Raw genomic sequence first — 17,796 nt, 5'->3', positions numbered from 1 at the left:
GGCAGGTTTTCTCAAACCACTGGCTCTTCAGAATGAGTGAAAATGGGCTATGATTTGATCCTGCTGCGGGTGCCAAAAAAGGTGAAGAGAAAATGCCTGTAAAAGTGGACGTTTTGACTGTAACACACAGTTAACATTTAACACAATTCTCAAAATGTTTTTCCACCAAAACTTTTTGGCTTGTAATGCTAACATCTATTTAAGCCTCAGGAACTACTAAAGGGCTTCAAACTAAAGTGTCCTGTAATCTCTTGTTTAAAAAAAAACAAAAATCAAGCCAACTAGCAAACGGAGTTTAAAAAAAAAAAAAGGGAAGACTAAAAGCTGAACCCCAAAGTCTAATGTGATCAACCCCTGGAGAGCAGCAGCTTGGGAAGCCAGCAATCCTGGCAGCAGCCATGAACACTGATTAAAACCCCTCAGAAGGGGCCAGCTTGTGTCATAATGGGACAGAAGTGACCTGGTAAGCATGAGAAGGATTTTTAATCCATTAGCAGATCTGCGAGAATCCCTGTGCTACAAAGGTCCCTAACCCATCTCTAAAACCCTTCTCACACAGCAGAAGTATTGGAAAGAGGTCAGGCACGGTGGCTCATGCCTATAATCTCAGTACTCTGGGAGGCTGAGGCGGCTGAATAACTTGAAGTCAGGAGTTTGGGACCAGCCTGACCAACATGATGAAACCAGCTCCACTAAAAATACAAAAATTTAACGGGCATGGTGGCGGGCCCCTGTAATCCCAGCTACCTGAAAGGCTGAGGCAGGAGAACCGCACCCAGCTGAGATCTAATAGTTTTGTGTCTGTGGTTTTTTTATTGTTTTGTTTTGTTTTTTTTTTTTTTGAGAAAGAGTCTCGCTCTGTTGCCACGCGCCAGGCTGGAGTGTAGTGGTGCGATCTCGGCTCACTGCAACCTCCGCCTCCTGGGTTCAAGCAACTCTCCTGCCTCAGCCTCCCAAGTAGCTGGGACTACAGGTGTGCACTACCATGCCCAGCTAATTTTTTGTATGTTAGTAGAGATGGGGTTATGCCATGTTGGCCAGGATGGTCTCGATCTCTTGACCTTGTGATCCGCCTGCCTCGGCCTCCCAAAGTGATCTGATGGTTTTATAAGGAGGAGTTTCCCTGCACAAGTTCTCTTTGCCTGCCACCATCCACATAATATGTGATTTGCTCCTCCTTGCCTTCTGCTATGATCATGAGGCCTCCTTAGCCATGTGGAACTGTAAGTCCATGAAACCTTTTTTTTTTTTTTTTTTTTTTTGGTAAACTGCCCAGTCTCAGCAGTATGTCTTTATCAACAGCATGAAAACAGACTAATACAGGGAGGCAGAGAAATGAGGGAAAAGAATGGACCCAAGACAGCAATGAAGTTAGCAAGGACACGTGGAAACCTCACAGCACAACTATGGAATGTCAGCTGAGTCTGCAAAGATGGCCACAGGACTGGCACCAGCATTCAAGACAAGACAGGCTGAACGTACGGTTTCTCAGCTCAGTGGTGAGGATGTGTTTGGCAGCAATCAGAAGCTCCTTTCTGAGGTGTGCAGTCTCTGCTGGACAATTTGAAAGTAACTGGAGCATTCCTTTCACCATCTGTTGAGAATACTTAGTCACCAACTCCTGTAAGAACAGAGTGAGCAGACAGAGTGAGAACATAGAGTTAATGCAGAGTGTTAAGAAAAATTCAAATGTTATTGGCTTCTTAGAAATTCAGTAATAAGACCTTTGGGAGGCCGAGGCAGGCAGATCACATGAGGTCAGGAGTTTGAGACCAGCCTGGCCCACATGGTGAAACCCCATCTCTACTAAAAATACAAAAATTAGCTTGGCATTGTGGCAGGCACCTGTAATCCCAGCTACTTGGGAGGCTGAGGCAAGAGAATCACTTAAACCTGGGAGGAAGAGGTTGCAGTGAGCCTAGATTACACCACTGTACTCCAGCCTTGGCAAAAGAGTGAGACTCGTCTCAAAAAAAAAAAAAAAACAACCCAAAACAAACAAAAATTCAGTAAGACTAAGCTTGACTCAAACGACCCTCAAAAAGTAGCAGGACTTCTTACTCAATATCTAAAAAGTTTTAATTGTACGTGTGGCATGTATACAATGCCGTAAGGGAAGGATGTGTAGCCACACCGCAGTTTCTTTTATATGGTGAGACTGTGGATGCCTTCTTTGCACCTCTCTGTATTTTCCCAACTTTCAACAGTGAACATGTATTACTTTCACTGTTGAACAGAAAGACAAAAGTACTGCAAGATATGCAAGATAGTGTGTATTTTTTTTTTTTAGAGATGAGGTCTCACTCTGTTGTTCATGCTGAAGTGCAGTGGTGTGATCACAGCTCGCTGCAGCCTCGACTTCCTGGGCTCATGCCATCCTCCCACCTCAGCCTCCCGAGTAGCTAGGACTAAGGGTACACAACACTATGCCTGACTAATTTTCATTTTTTTGTAGAGATGGGGTCTCTTATGTTGCCCAGGCTAGCATCCAACTCCTGGGCTCAAGCAATCATCCCACCGTGGCCTCCCAGACTGCTGGGATTATAGGTGTGAGCCACCACGCCAAACTTGTAAAATTTTTTAAAATTACTTGTTTACTTAGTCATCCCACTAACATAAATTGTCAGTGACACTGGAGTCAACTTATTGCCAACTCAGAACAGCTCTAATCACAATCTTCTTTTGAGGTGTCAGCAGAAGGCCGCTCACCAAGATAACACAAGCTTATTAAAATACTAAGGGGTACCTAATTTAGACTTTTTACACCAAATGTTCCATTTTCTTCATGTAAGGTATCATTATCTAGTTACATACATTAAAGAGGGGGGTGATTACAAATGCTTTTAAAAGTAGTTTTTATCCTAAACAATTCAGCATGTATGTTTTCACTTTTATTTTTCTGAAATAAAAGCCTTACAAAAAGTGTACATTATGATCCAATTCCATTAATACAGATCAGTACTAAATTTATTCCATACTATGGAACAATCATAACTGACCATTTAACAATTTCTTTAAAAACACTGTAAAGAGGTAACGTATTTTTTTCCTTCAAGTTCCTATGATTTAAATAAGAACACAACTATGCATGAAAAATGAAACAAAAATCCACCATACATGCTCCTCAAAAAGCACCCAAAGCTTATCAGTTTTATTGACAATGCTGTTTAAGTTCCAATCTCTCTCACACCTAGTTGCCACAATACACAACTTCTAACAGCAGCAAAAGTCAATGAACCGAGTATGTCCATACAAAACTCTGCATGTAAATGTGTACAGCTGCTTTATTAATAATGGACAAAAATGAAAAAGGCAAATCCATGAAGACAGAGAGTACATTAGCGGTTGCCAGGAGCATGTAGTCAAGGAAGACTACCGATAGAACAGGCTCTCTTTTTGGGGTGATGATGATGTTCTAAAACTGGACAGTGGTAATGGTACAAATCTGTGGCTAAACTAAAAGTCACTGAACTGTATACTTAAAGAGGGGGAATTTTATGATACATAAAGCTGTTTTTAGGCCTGGCTCAAGCCTATAATCCCAGCACTTTGGGACACTGAGACAGGTAGATCACTTGAGGCCAGGAGTTCGAGACCAGCCTGGGCAACATGGCCAAACCCCACCTCCACAAAAAAATACAAAAATTAGCCAGGCGTGTGCATGCAAGTCATCCCAGCTACGATTGGCTGTGGCACAAGCATAGCTTGAACCAGTAAGGCAAAGACTGCAGTGAGCCAAGACTGTGCCACTGCACTCCATCATGGGCAAGAGAGTGAGACTCTGTCACAAACAGTAAGTAAATAAATAATAAAGCTGTTTTTAAAAACGTAAGAATATTCTGAATATTCATCAACTGGTGAATGGATAAACACACACCCTGATACATCCACACAATGGGATTCTACCGCTGTAGACGGAGCTGTGTCCCTTTAAAATTCCTCTTGTGAAAGCCCTAACTCCAAATGTTGACTGTATCTGGACACAGAGCCTTCATGAGGGGCTGAAAGTTCAGTCAGGTCATAAGGCTGCAGCAGCCATTATCTGGCAGGACTGTGGCCTTGTAGGAGGAGGAAGAAAGAACTCTCCCTCCCTCCCTGTTTGCCACTGTGACGACACAGTAGAAGGCAGCTGTCTGCAAGGCAGGAAGGAAGCCCTCACCAGAAACAAGAGCCTTGATCTCAGACTTCCAGCCTCCGGAACTGTGAGACAACTGCTGCTGTGTAAACAACATAGCCTATGGGATTTTGTTAAGGCTGCCAAGCAAAGACAACTACATAGCAATAAAAAGTAATGAATCATCAGTAAAACATGGCCATATCTCAACACCACCGCTAAGTGAAAGAAGCCAGACTCAAAAGGTCGCAGAGACTAGACATGGACATTTCCATTTACATGACATTCTGGAAAGCACAGACTATGGGGATCAAATACATCGGTGTGTATCTAGGGATGGAGATGGCGGGAAAAAACTGACACCAAATGTATACAATGGAATTTTGCAGGGTAATGGAAACGTTCTACATTTTGTCAAAAACTGTAAGCATTTGTCAATTCCTAGAACTGGACACCCACAAAAGGTGCATGTTATTGTATGTAAATTATCTCAGTAAACCTGACATAAAAGTCAATGACCTTACCTGGTAAATCCTGATGATGTAAGCTAAAAATGACAATGTTTTAATCTGAGCAGCAATGAAGTCAGCATACAACTCTTTGTTATAAAGCTTATGTTGCCTGAATGAGAAGAGAATACAAATATTAGCTCTCAATTTTGGGTGATGCTAGTATTAATTAAAAGCCTGTAACAACGACAAAGCTCAAAAGATTGATTCATTTCCACAGAGACCCAAACGACACAGCAGCAATAGCAAAGGTGTCTATACTTTTCGTGCAATTCCAAATAACAGAAAGTTTTAAGGGAACACATCAAACAGCTCTCCAACCCATTTCATAGCCGTTACAACATGAATCCCACGAAGCCGGGGCCAGGCCAGTCCACTTAGTCAGCAGAAAGAATTTATGTAACATCTGCGGAGTGCAAGACCCAGACTAGGGCCGTGGCGATGGCCAAAGAGGTTTCCTCCTCAGATCCCGCCCTCAAATGACTCAGCTGCAAGTCATGTGAGTATGTGAAGATGGTCTCAGGAGGAACATTCTTAGGTTTAAGAAAAGGCTTCAAAGGATGGACACAGCCTATCTGGAGATTAAGGCTGATGGGGAACCAAGGGGATAAAGAACATTCTAGCACTCACACTGAACAATCAGCAAGAAGAAAACCTTGAAGGTGAGAAAGGCTTGCATATGCCATAGCTGTTAGTGAGCACAGTAATGCATGGTGATGTTTCTAGTTTACAACACACCGAAATACAGGATATTATCTCATCTTTCCAAATTGAGAACTAAAATAGCTACAACTGTCATCACTGAAAACACAGGTTCAGAAAGTCAACAGTGCATACAATTTTACCATAATTTTATCACTCATAATTTTCATGTCTTAAGAATGAGAACAGCAAGTGTATTTTTACTTGGAATCCCGGTACTGTGGCAGCTGGCTACAGTGACCCCTCACCTGGCTTGTGAGGACACCTGAATGGCAATGGTGTTCATGATCAAGGGCACAAACTCAGCAACAACATTGTGGATGTTCAGTTTGTAGAGCTAAAGGCAAACATAACAGATTTTTACCATCTACACTCTGCTATGGCAACAAAATCTGGCATACCAAAGAATCATCACATTATTTAGCGTGTATTATGCACTTTTTTGCCCCAGATGTCAATTTTCTCCTAAAATAAAGAAGCCCAAAACCCAAGAGACTAATAAGCACTACACATACCTGATACATTAAAACAACAATAATGGGCAATTCTGCCAACACTTTCAGAGAAAGTGATCCCCTTGGAATGATGGAATGCTAGAAGACAGAAATGGGTAGAGCCTAGGTTACCACTGTGGCATTTAAAATGGCACACTGAACGAGAAGGGAAAACGGCAACACCTTTTTGTAAATATTTGTGACGAAAGATCCAAACTATGTTGAAAACAAAGTATACAGAACTATCATTTAATATAAAAGTTTTCATATTTTCTTTTTTGAGATGGAGTCTTGCTCTGTTGCCAGGATGGAGTGCAATGGTGAGATCCTGGCTCACTGCAACTTCCATCTCCTGGGTTCAGGCGATTCTTCTGCCTCGGACCTCCTGACTAGCTGGCATTATAGGCATATGCCATCACGCCCAGTTAAGTTTTGCATTTTTTTAGTAGAGATGGGGTTTCACCATGTTGGCCAGGCTGGTCTCAAACTCCTGACCTCAGGTATCTACCCATCCTGGCCTCCTGAAGTGCTGGGATTACAGGTGTGAGCCACCACACCTGGCCTAAAGGTTTTCATATTTTCCTACATAATCATTTGTAAACACCACAGGAAAGTATGTCAAAACTTGGAGATTTAAATCACCTGAGAAATTTTTAAAACAAAGAGCTATGACTTTACTTATTTAAAAGAACCGCACAAAGTAAAATTTACCCAGCAGTTTTATTCACAGATATTTCTAAACAGACAATGCTTATGATATAGAAAAGTTCAACACTCCTAATACATAAGGACTCATGAAACAAGGAAAATGTTAGGCTCAAAATACAAATGGGCAATGGATATGGACAGACAAGGAAAAAAGAAAATACAAAGGAATGATACTCAAAAAACGAATTTCTAATTTAAGAATGAGCTTTATTCAAAGTTTCTTGTTCATCCTAGAACAAACTGAAACACTCTGCACAACCATTTCAGCAAAACAAACAAGGTAATATTCTTAATTCTGTCATAAAAATTGTCATAGTAAATGCTCAAAACATGTTACCTATGTGGCAGACACCACAAATATAATGATACGTTACCTGCGGACCATGCCAGCATTACCTTCACAAAGTCCGTGAGACGGGTTTTTCAGACAACAAGAGGAAAAATAAGGTCAGAACGCAGGCTCATTAACTTTCCTAGAGTCAGAAAACCTCAGTAGGTGGGGCCGGGACATTGTACTGGAGCTGTCTGTCCCAGAGCCCACACTCTCAGTCACTCAGCTATATGCCTTTATCTCTAGTTTAAGGGACTTTATTAATGTCAAAAGACTCAAAGCTAAGGGACAGTACAGAGACCCCACGCCTGGTCTGCTGCTCTTCCCAGCAGGGTGGGTGATCCTGGGTTTCGACAACAACCTCATCTTTCTATCCTGGCATCAATGACACCCAAAAGGTCACCTTCACCCCTCCTGGGCTGTAGAGAAAGACCAGTGATGCTTTGCCAGGCACAGACATTTGTTTATTTGTCTTAAATGCCTCCACATATTTAACGGGAAAAAAAGAAAAAACTTAAATGGTTTAACAGGCCAGTATCTTAACTATAGGAGCCACGGGTAGAAACAACTCAGTAGCAAAACAGCAGAAATGCTTACTGTTCGAGTCTCGCTGTCCTCACGCTCCGGGTTGACTTTCACAGCAATTGTTGTTATCATACCAACCATTTCTGGGGGAGGCACTGTGTTCTCGGGGATCACTTGAGGGTTCTCAAAGTAGCGGTTCTACATAAAAATAGAGATTTTTTTTTCCTAATTTCAAACCTAACAATCATTTAAAAAACAAGGCAAAAAAAAAAAACACCTGACTCTTGGGTGGAAAAAAACAGAATGTTCTACATGTTTATACTGCACCACCTCCACAGCATTTGGACTCGGCCATTCATTTTCCAATGCCCTTTAAAGCCTAAACCAAAACACACTAGATGTTTACTCTTTACACAGAACCAGAAGATGACATGACAGGGATCATGTTTGCACCTTCAAGAGAAAGCCGAAGTTTGCCTAAAAGTATTTTCTACTCTTTTTTCCCTGGCTAATAAATGATGAAATACAAACAACATTACATTCCTACCACAGTTAGGTAGGAAAGAAGGCACTGCATCCTCTTGGGAAGAAACTACAGGCTGGCAGTCAACACTGATTAACTTTTCATTCTCTAAATAGAAATCAGGAGGGAACAGAAGCAAAACACAGGAAATTTTTTTCTAAAGACAGAGTCTCACTTTGTGGCCCAGGTTGGAGTGCAGTGGCACAATTTTGGCTCACTGTAACTTCTGCCTCCCGGGTTCAAGCGATTCTCCAGCCTCAGCCTCCCAAGTAGCTAGGATTACTGGCACACACCACCACACTGGCTAATTTTTGTATTTTTAGTAGAGATGGGGTTTCACCATGTTGGCCAGGCTGGTCTCGAACTCCTAGCATCAGGTGATCCACCCGTCTGGGCCTCCCAAAGTGCTGGGATTGCAGAGGTGAGCCACTGCACCTGGCCAAAACACACGACATTTTTAAAAGCCAGGACCCCACTGTCATCCTTCGCTCTCCGCAGACTTTGGGTTTCACGTTCAGCAAAGCAGCTGCCTGTGGAAAGCAGCACTCAGGCTCTGACAGGAGGGCGAGCGGGAGGGCCTGACAAGTCGAAGTCACTGATTTTAAGTTTTATACATTCTCCCCAGACTGAAATCCTTTAAATGCCAACAAGAGTCCATTTTATCCTTCATCAACTTAAAAATTTTTTAAAGACTAAAAAGAAATCTTTCGGCTGGGTGCAGTGGCTCATGCCTATAATCCCAGCACTCTGGGAGGCTGGAGTGGGTGGAGAGCTGAGGTCGGGAGTTCAAGACCAGCTTGACCAACAGGGTAAAACCTGTCTCTACTAAAAATACAAAATTAGCTGGGTGTGGTGACACACTCCTGTAATCCTAGTTACTCGGGAGGCTGAGGCAGGAGGACTGCTTGAACTCAGGAGGTGGGGGCTGCAGTGAGCCAAGATGGTGCCACTATACTCCAGCCTGGGCAGACAAGAGCCTCCGTCCCTCCACTCCAAAAAAAAAAAAAAAAAGAATTATGATTTTATGATTGCTCCAAGAGTCTGGAAGAAGCTGTTCCAAGCTGGCAAGAGCGTTTACTTCTAATAAGCAAGGAGATGAGGAGATTTTCTTCTTCTACTCCACAAATCTGTACATTGTGGCACTGCTTGTAAAGAGTTCTTTACAAGATCGAAAAAAATGTTAGTAATATTAAAAAACACTGAAAATATACATCACCTCCCAAAAAGTCTTCAATCCTATAAAATCAACTACCTTTAAAATGCACAAAGTGAAAAACAAAAGCAAAACCTCCATGTCAATGGTTGCTTACAAGTGAATTATGACAATGTTATTTTTTCCAAAATTTCTATAATAAAAATATATTGCCTTTATGTACAAAAAAAAAAAAAATAAGTTAAACAGAGAAACTGAAAAAGCTAATTTTTTGAATGGCTGATTTATCCACTTAGCTTTTAACTATCACTAAACATTCCCCATTTTAAAACAGTACCCCTCTCCACAGACTATTTCTTCAACCCAACTGTTCTAAACTCTTTTTGGAATAAGGAATAAACAAATATAACTAACAGATTAAAATCATAGTAAAAACATACCACTACTTTCGGAAGCTCCTTGTAAATCTGTTTCACAAAATCCAGAAAATGATGAATCTGAAAAAAAGCAGACACTTTCATTATAGAAAGATATTCATAAACAGAAAATGCTTATAATAAATAAGAAAAGTTAAAATTGTCTTATTAAATAAGAACAGTAAGGAAAATGATGGGCTCAAGATACAAACAGGCAATGGATGTGAACAAAAAAAAAGTAAGTAAATATAAAGGACTGATGAACAGAAAACAAGTTTCTGATTCAGGAAGAGCAAAGAGTTGAAAATTAAAATAAATGCCAGTTGCTGCCTTTCAAAAAATAATAATACACAATGCTTAAAAGGATGGAATAAAAGACTCTCACATACTGTGGGACTATAACTACTGAAACCTTTCTAGAAATCAGTTTAACAAAGAAGCATTAAAACTTCAATGCCTTTGCCTCGGTAATTCTCCTACAAAGCTAGTCTATGAAATAACTGGAACCGTAAACAAAGGTATTCCATAACGGCCATTAAGTTAAGAAATCTGAAATACCTTATTTACCAGAAATAAGGACATCCATAAGAAGAATACTATGCACCCATTAAAAAATAACTGTGGCTGGGCACAGTGGCTGACGCCTATAATCCCAACACTTTGGGAGGCCGAGACTGAAGGATCACATCAGGCCAGGAGTTTGAGACCAGCCTGGGAAACAAAGTGACACCCTGTCTCTACAAAAAAATTTTTTTAATTAATTTTATAGAGAATTTGTTATGACTGTGAAAATGCTTACACTTAACATGAAATGATCAAGCTGTAAAATGTTATATACAGTATTACCACAGTTATGTAAAAAATATACAAACAAAAACATTAAGGTGAGAAAAAGTAAAGAAAAGGCTGGGTGCAGTGGTTCATGCCTAAAATCCCAGCACTTTGTGAGGGCGAGGCGGGCAGATCACATGAGGTCGGGAGATATAGACCAGTCTGGCAACATGGCGAAACCCTATCTCTACTAAAAATACCAAAAAAAAAAAAAAAATTAGCCAGGCATGGTAGTGGGCGTCTGTAGTCACAGCTAATTGGGGAGGCTGAGGCAGGAGAATCACTTGAATCCACAGGCAGAGGTTAGAGTGAGTGGAGACTGCAACACTGCACTCCAGCTTGGGTGACAGAGGAACACTCATCTCAAAAGAAAAAAATCAAAAGGAAAGAAAACCATCAAGACATGAAACCCTGTCTTTGAGATGGTAGGAACCCTATTTCACCTTTGTGCTTTTAATTTCTATTTTAAATAATTTATAATTTTAATAAATAATAAATTTCTATCTTAAATCATCTGTAACAGGCATTTACTTAGGTTATCATCAGAGAAGATATAATTATGGTAAATGTATACTTGCTGTTTACTGGATAGGTAGATGCCAATCACTGTGCTAAGAACTTTAAATTTTATATCTTATTCTTCAAATAACATTTTAAGGATAAACTACGATTTTCCTCATTTCACAGAAAAATTTCCAAAAGGTTACAAACTTAACCAATGTCACATAGCTACAACTGCAGAGTTGAGATTCAAATCCGGCTCTGACTTCAGAGCCCACATCCTAATCCTTGTACAACATAAAATGACTTGTACATAATACGTGTAAATACCAAACAGCCCAAATAACCTGTTGGTTTGGTCATTTAATACACCTTAACTACTGAACCAATTTAGCAAAGTATTGATATATACTTTTTTTTTGTTTTTGAGACAGAGTCTTGCTCTGTCTTGCAGGCTGGAGTGCAGTGGCGTAATCCTGGCTCAGTGCAAACTCCGCCTCCTGGGTTCAAGAAATTCTGCCGCCTCAGCCTCCCAAGCAGCTGGGACTACAGGCACACACTACTATGCCCAGCTAATTTTTGTATTTTTAATAGAGATAGGGTTTCCCCATGTTGGGCAGGCTGGTCTTGATCTCTTGACCTCATGATCCACCTGCCTCAGCCTCCCAAAGTGCTGGGATTACAGGCATGAGTCACCGCTCCTAGCCAATAAATCCATTTTTTAAATCACTGTTGAACTCATAAAGAATTGCCGGCCGGGCGCGGTGGCTCAAGCCTGTAATCTCAGCACTTTGGGAGGCCGAGGCGAGTGGATCACGAGGTCAAGAGATCGAGACCATCCCAGTCAACATGGTGAAACCCCGTCTCTACTAAAAATACAAAAAATCAGCTGGGCATGGTGGCACATGCCTGTAATCCCAGCTACTCAGGAGGCTGAGGCAGGAGAATTGCCTGAACCCAGGAGGCGGAGGTTGCGGTGAGCCGAGATCGCGCCATTGCACTCCAGCCTGGGTAACAAGAGTGAAACTCCGTCTCAAAAAAAAAAAAAAAAAAAAAAGAATTGCCAATACATCCAAACTTAGGCTGTACTTCTATACTTAAAAACAATTATGTGTTCAGTCAACTTTAAGAGAGCAAATAATTTCACAGCAGAAGGAACATGCTGACATACTTTATAAATGCTATCAGGATTTTAAACAACTTACTTCTTGGGTGATCGGTGGCCTAAACTGTTTGTGTAGCTCAATAATTATTCTTAGACAAATAAGAACATTTTCTTCATTTTCCGTCTAGAAAAAAAAAAAGCATTTAAAGAAAGTTACATTTCTGAGGACTCACTTTGAAGATTAAAGGCTAATTTTCTAAGCATTTTCTGCACACACACTCCCCATCAACCAACTTCTATTGGATTTGCTGAAAATTCATCAGCCCACAGAACATGGTTGTCCCAGACAGAAAGCTTCTGTGCACCTCCAGGGAATCCCACCAGCCAGCTCTGCAGGAGTAACCTGGACAGGGGCTGCACTGGCCTTCGTGGCAAGTGACACCAGGAGTTAAGAACTTCATGGCCCAAATGACACTTTCTACTGTTAGAAAATATGGTGAAAAGACCAGGAAAGAATTACTCAGCAAGCACCAGGGACTGAACCCTTACAAATGTTGTGTGAGGATGGGTTCCACCTACATTTGACCTGTGAGGGTGCAAAATCTCAGAGGAGTTGAGCGATGTGGCAGACATGACAAGGCTACACAGTGCTCCAGCCAGGGCTGAATCCAAGCTCATCTTTCCAAGGGGCCCAGAAAACACGACTAAAATCTAACTGTATCAAGACTAAGAGGGCTGGGCACGGTGGCTCACGCCTGTAATCCCAGCACTTTGGGAGGCTGAGGCGGGTGGATCACCACAGGTCAGGAATTACAGACCAGCCTGGCCAACATGGAGAAACCCCATCTCTACTAAAAACACAAAAACTAGCTGGGTGTGGTGGTGCACACTTGTGATTCCACCTACTCGGGAGGCTGAGGCAGGAGAATCACTTCGACCTGGGAGCTGGAGGCTGTAGTGAGCCGAGATCGCACCACTGCACTCCAGCCTGGGCGACAGAGTGAGACTTCATCTCAAAAAAAAACAAAACAAAACAGACTGAGAGAAGCAAAAAGACAATTTTGAAGGTACCAGATGGATTCATCCCAAGAATCTGAGATAGTCTTTATGAGCATCTACTAGGTGTGATGCGCTGCAACTGAGATACACACAGAAAGAGCAACACAAGTCAACCATGCACTTGGGAGTCTGTGGGCCAGCACCCAACTCACTGTCTACAGATTTTTCAAAGGTATCTCCTACGTCTAGCCAATTCCTCAGTAACTCGAAACAATGATTTTCAATTAAGTAATCTTTCTCAGTTGGAAATGGGGGAAAAAGGACATTAAGAAAAATTTTTACTCATGTGACTCAGAATTTGGGCGAAAGATAGAACAGTTACATAATGCTGAATTTTACCATAAGAAAGATCAGTGAAAGTTTTGCATATGGCTATACGACAAGAATTAATTCTCAAGGTTACCTCTAAAAAGCGAAACATAACAGACAAAACATTTTTTGTGTGAGGACGAAGATGTTCGTTGGTTGGTATTCTATGAATTATTTCAAGTACTAGCTTCCGCAGTTGCTGTCAAAAAAAAATTAATCAATGTAAGGATAAAAGTACTTTCAAGGGTTCCAAATTAACTATCGTACATTCTGCAAGTGTCACATAGCTATCTACACCCAGCACTAGGAACAAATCACCACACCACAAAATAGACTCAATTTTTGAAACAGTCCTAAACTCCTGAAATGTAACCCAAAATAAGTACTGCAGGTGATCATTTTCAATATTTCTACGACTGTGTACCAAATCAACTAAGCCAATTTCTCCTCTTCCATGGCTTATCAGTAACTCCAACAGAAGGACAATGGTATAGGAACATGGAGTCCATTTAAGATAAAAGAGAAAAACACACACTGAATCTCCCCTTACAATCTCGGGTTAGTTCCCATAATGCTATTGCCAACCACCTTGGGCCCAGGGACTACTTCCATTATGAGCTGTACTGTCTCTGTGATTCTGCCTGTGGAGCTGAAAACTAAAAAAGGTCAAATTTGGAAGGTCTCGCACTGGTATAATATAAAAATGATTTACCAGTAAGCGGATATTATGGGAATTCTTTTTAAAGTTTTTAAGAGCTACATGCTGAAATACTTAATAGAAAAAGTGGTACAAGGGGACTATTTCTAAATGATCAAGGCAGGGAGGTGTGAACAGTGTGTTGGGGGAATGTGGATAAAATAAAATTAACTATGAGCTGTAATAATTGACATTAGGCTAGGCATGGTGGCTCACACCTGCAATACTAGAATTTTGGGAGGCTGAGGAAGGAGGATCTATTAAGTTCAGGAGTTCAAGACCAGGCTGGGCAACAAAGCAAGACCCCCATTCTCTACAAATTTTTTTTAAAATTAGCCAAGTATTGTGGTGCATACCAGTAATCCCAGCTACTGGGAGACTGAGGTGGCGGGATCACCTGAGCCCAGAATGTCATGGCTACAGTGAGCTGTGATGGCACCACTGCACTCCAGCCTGGGTGACAGAGTGAGACCTTGTCTTTAAAAACAAAAAAAAAAGGAATTGATATTAATAAGATTGGAGTTGGGCAATAGGTATGGGAGGGGTCAGTCCTTCTTTTGTATACATTTGCACTGGGCTATAATAAACAGTGTTCACACATACACCATCGGTTGACAAACGTGAACAACTTAAACAGTAAAAGAGATGGCCTAGACAAAATCAAACCAAGACATGTAACTGAGGAGGCAGCAGTCCTGAACAAAGTTATCCTTATGTGACAAAACCTCTCTCATTTTTAAGTGGAACTGTAAGTTTTCTGAGTTAATTCGTAACTGCTCATGAGCCCACAGCATCCTCCTCTTCTCATTGGTATTTTTTGACATTACCTGCGCTGGTTTCTCCTGAAGAAACTGAACTTCTCCATCTTGAAGAAATGTAAGGAATCGAGGGATGATATGTTCCAGGAATGTAGAATACTGAGGAGATGACGTGACATTCTAATTATGCCAAAATAAAGGAAAACGTCATTCAGTTACGTGTACAAATATTCATTCCAAACTCACACATTATAGTAACTACAAAGGAATATAAAACATTTTAGCCAAAAGCAAATTTTTTGTAGTTGTATTATTTAGTAATAACAATTTTAAATTGATTGTATTTCTGCAATCCAATTCAGGAGAACGAAATGCTAACTTTTACCATTAAAATCAGAAATACCAATGCTTTGGAAAATGTCGAACCTGGAACCCGTTCCAACTGGCTCTGCCACGATCTTAAGTATGAAACCTCTACGAAGTAATTTAGTTTCTAGGTCTCAGTTGTTTGATCTAGAAAATGAAGAGCCTAAGCAAACTAATGTATTAATTAGATGTAAATCATGTGCTAATTAGATGTTTATTAATTACATTATAATCTAGTCTAATCTATTGTTGATCCTAGCAGTGATTTTAAAAGAAAAACAGGGGCTGGGCGCGGTGGCTCATGCCTATAATCCCAGCACTTTGGGAGGCCGAGGCGGGTGGATCACAAGGTTAAGAGATGCTACTCCGGAGGCTGAGGCAGGAGAAGTGCTTGAACCCCGGAGGTGGAGGTTGTGGTGAGCCCAGATGGTGCCACAGCACTCCAGCCTGGGTAACAAGAGTGAAACTCCGTCTTAAAAAAAAAAAAAGAAAAAGAAAAAGAAAAACAGGAAGAGCTGGGCACTGTAGCTCAGGCCTGTAATCCCACCACTTTGGGAGGCCAAGGCAGGAGGATCGCTTGAGCCCAAAAGTTCAAGAACAGCTTAGGAAACATAGCAAGACCCCATCTCTGTAAGAAATTTTAAAAACAAAAGCTGGGCATGGTGGCATATGCCTGTGCTGTGGTCTTAGCTACTCAGAAGGCTGAGATAAAAGGATCACTTGAGGTAACCTGCTAACTGCAAGCATACTAAAAAGGAGAATAAAGTCTCAGAACCTCAAAAGGGTCAGATATTTAATCCAGATAGCCACATGTCCACACTCGGAACCCTGACCCACATGCTTGTTCCTGCCAGGTTCACAGACTGCCCAGGATTTCAGCCTCTCCAACAAACCTGCCAGAACTATGTTGCCTCAGATCAGTTCTTCCAATAAAAGCAGAAAGCAGGCTTATCCTCTTCTTCCTCTCACCTCTTTATATATATATTTGTAAACAGCTTGTTTTAGCAGCTTGGGCAAAAGAGCAAGTTCTTTAGCTAGATTTCTAAATAGCTCAAGATTTTTTTTCTAGCTCGGCTCAAGGCAACAAGTCCTTAAAAATGTCTAGTAAAAAAAAAAACTAAAATACTATCCATTACTACAGATCGTAGGGTATTTGATTCAATCCCACTAGCATGTATTTAATGTTTATTAATTCAAAAGAACTTATGGAGGCTCGAAAACATTTTCTCTATTGTTCTTAATCTTATCTCTGTGAAAAGGGTTTTATTAACCTCACATTAAAAAAAAGAAATGTTGGCTGGGCTCAGTGCATGACACCTGTAATACTGGCACCTCGGGAAGCCAAAGCAGGAGGATCACCTGAGCCCAGAGTTCAACCAGCCTGGGAAATACAGCAAGACCTTGTCTCTAAAAAAGAATTAGCCAAGCATGGTGTCTCCCACCCGTAGTCCCAGGTACTCAGGAAGACCAAGTGAGCTCAGGAGTTCAAGGCTGTGAGCTGTGATTATACCACTGTGCAGCAAGACCCTGTCTCTTAAACTTTTAACTAAAAAATAAATAAATAAATAAATAAATAAAAAACATCAGAAATGTGATCCTTTTGTAGTTTGTAAGTGTGATGATTGGGATTTCATGCTCATGTGTTGAGATGTGCCTCTCTCAAACTTTGTTAAAATGTCAGCACATTACCCATCTGATGTGAAAAAATAAGTAACAAATGTGACTTTCTCATCTGTCTATGAGACTAACTGGTACCAAGGTGAACCAAAAAGTTGGGCAAAATATGAGATAACTTTTTTCAGGGGTTGGATTTGTAGGGGAAAAACCCCGCAAGTGCCGTGGTAAGGGTCTGAAGCCTCAGCCTGTTCTCATGCAAATACTGATTTAGAAAAGAATTAGAAATATAAACACATAGTTATTCCTTTATATAATCATATATAATCTTATAGTTACTCACTTATAAAGATAGGTACTCAATATAACCTTTATTTTGCTAATGATTATCAGGTTATGAAGCATGGAACTGAGGTGACATTGTGAACAAAGTGATCCTAAGGCAAGATGCTCTAAGCCAGGCGTCCCCAAACTTTTTACACAGGGGGCCAGTTCACTGTCCCTCGGACCGTTGGAGGGCCACCATATACTGTGCTCCTCTCACTGACCACCAATGAAAGAGATGCCCCTTCCTGAAGTGCGGTGGGGGGCTGGATAAATGGCCTCAGGGGGCCCGCGGGCCGTAGTTTGGGGACGCCTGCTCTAAGCCCTCTGTCCCGCCCACATAAGGGCTGCTGGAGGGCATCTCAGCTGTGCAGCAGCACCAGCGCCGGCTAAGTGCCTGCTGTTTAGCCAGCTAGGGAAGGAGATGTCCAAAATGGCTGAGACTTCTCCTTCCTCGGGGGAGTTAGGAGAAACTCCACGCTTCCAAGCTCTTGTGGTAGACCTGGCAGCTGTCAGGAAAGCCCACAGACATCCCGGGGCTTAACTGTCTCTATGTGGTGCTGTGCTTCAGTGGTCACGTCCATGTCCACTTTCACACTCCACTTCTGCACCTGGTTTCTCTTTTTCTTAGAAGATAAGAATTAATAATAGTAACATATCTTAATGTCCTTGATGTTTCTGACAAATACGCAAAGACTGCTGACGCATTAGGTTTTCTCCTCGTCTCAGCTACTTGAAAGACCTGGGCCCCCGATCT

At 41.3% G+C, this 17,796-nt stretch overlaps 1 protein-coding gene and 1 non-coding gene across 14 annotated transcripts in view; one reads left to right on the top strand and one right to left on the bottom strand.

Moving 5' to 3' along the window:
• TRRAP (transformation/transcription domain associated protein) overlaps positions 1-17,796 on the bottom strand; it is a 133,079-nt gene that overhangs the window by 109,056 nt on the left and 6,227 nt on the right. For all 13 annotated transcript variants that reach the window (XM_074390428.1, XM_074390423.1, XM_074390419.1 and 10 more), the window contains exons 4-12: positions 14,805-14,915; positions 13,375-13,479; positions 12,013-12,096; positions 9,500-9,556; positions 7,456-7,581; positions 5,841-5,918; positions 5,574-5,662; positions 4,639-4,735; positions 1,483-1,621 (exon numbers count right to left, since the gene is read on the bottom strand). In XM_074390428.1, coding sequence (XP_074246529.1) covers positions 1,483-1,621; positions 4,639-4,735; positions 5,574-5,662; positions 5,841-5,918; positions 7,456-7,581; positions 9,500-9,556; positions 12,013-12,096; positions 13,375-13,479; positions 14,805-14,915 — 886 coding nt within the window. The remainder of the gene's footprint in view (positions 1-1,482; positions 1,622-4,638; positions 4,736-5,573; positions 5,663-5,840; positions 5,919-7,455; positions 7,582-9,499; positions 9,557-12,012; positions 12,097-13,374; positions 13,480-14,804; positions 14,916-17,796) is intronic.
• Positions 16,696-16,800, top strand: LOC120360446 (small nucleolar RNA U13). The gene has a single exon (XR_005576943.1). It is a non-coding gene; the product is annotated as a small nucleolar RNA U13 (small nucleolar RNA).

The sequence above is a fragment of the Saimiri boliviensis genome, chromosome 20 (genome assembly GCF_048565385.1).
Source record: "Saimiri boliviensis isolate mSaiBol1 chromosome 20, mSaiBol1.pri, whole genome shotgun sequence".
Classification (NCBI taxonomy): Eukaryota; Metazoa; Chordata; class Mammalia; order Primates; family Cebidae; genus Saimiri; species Saimiri boliviensis.
The sequence above is the reverse complement of the archived record's forward strand: the minus strand, read 5'-3'. Positions and strand labels throughout refer to the sequence as shown.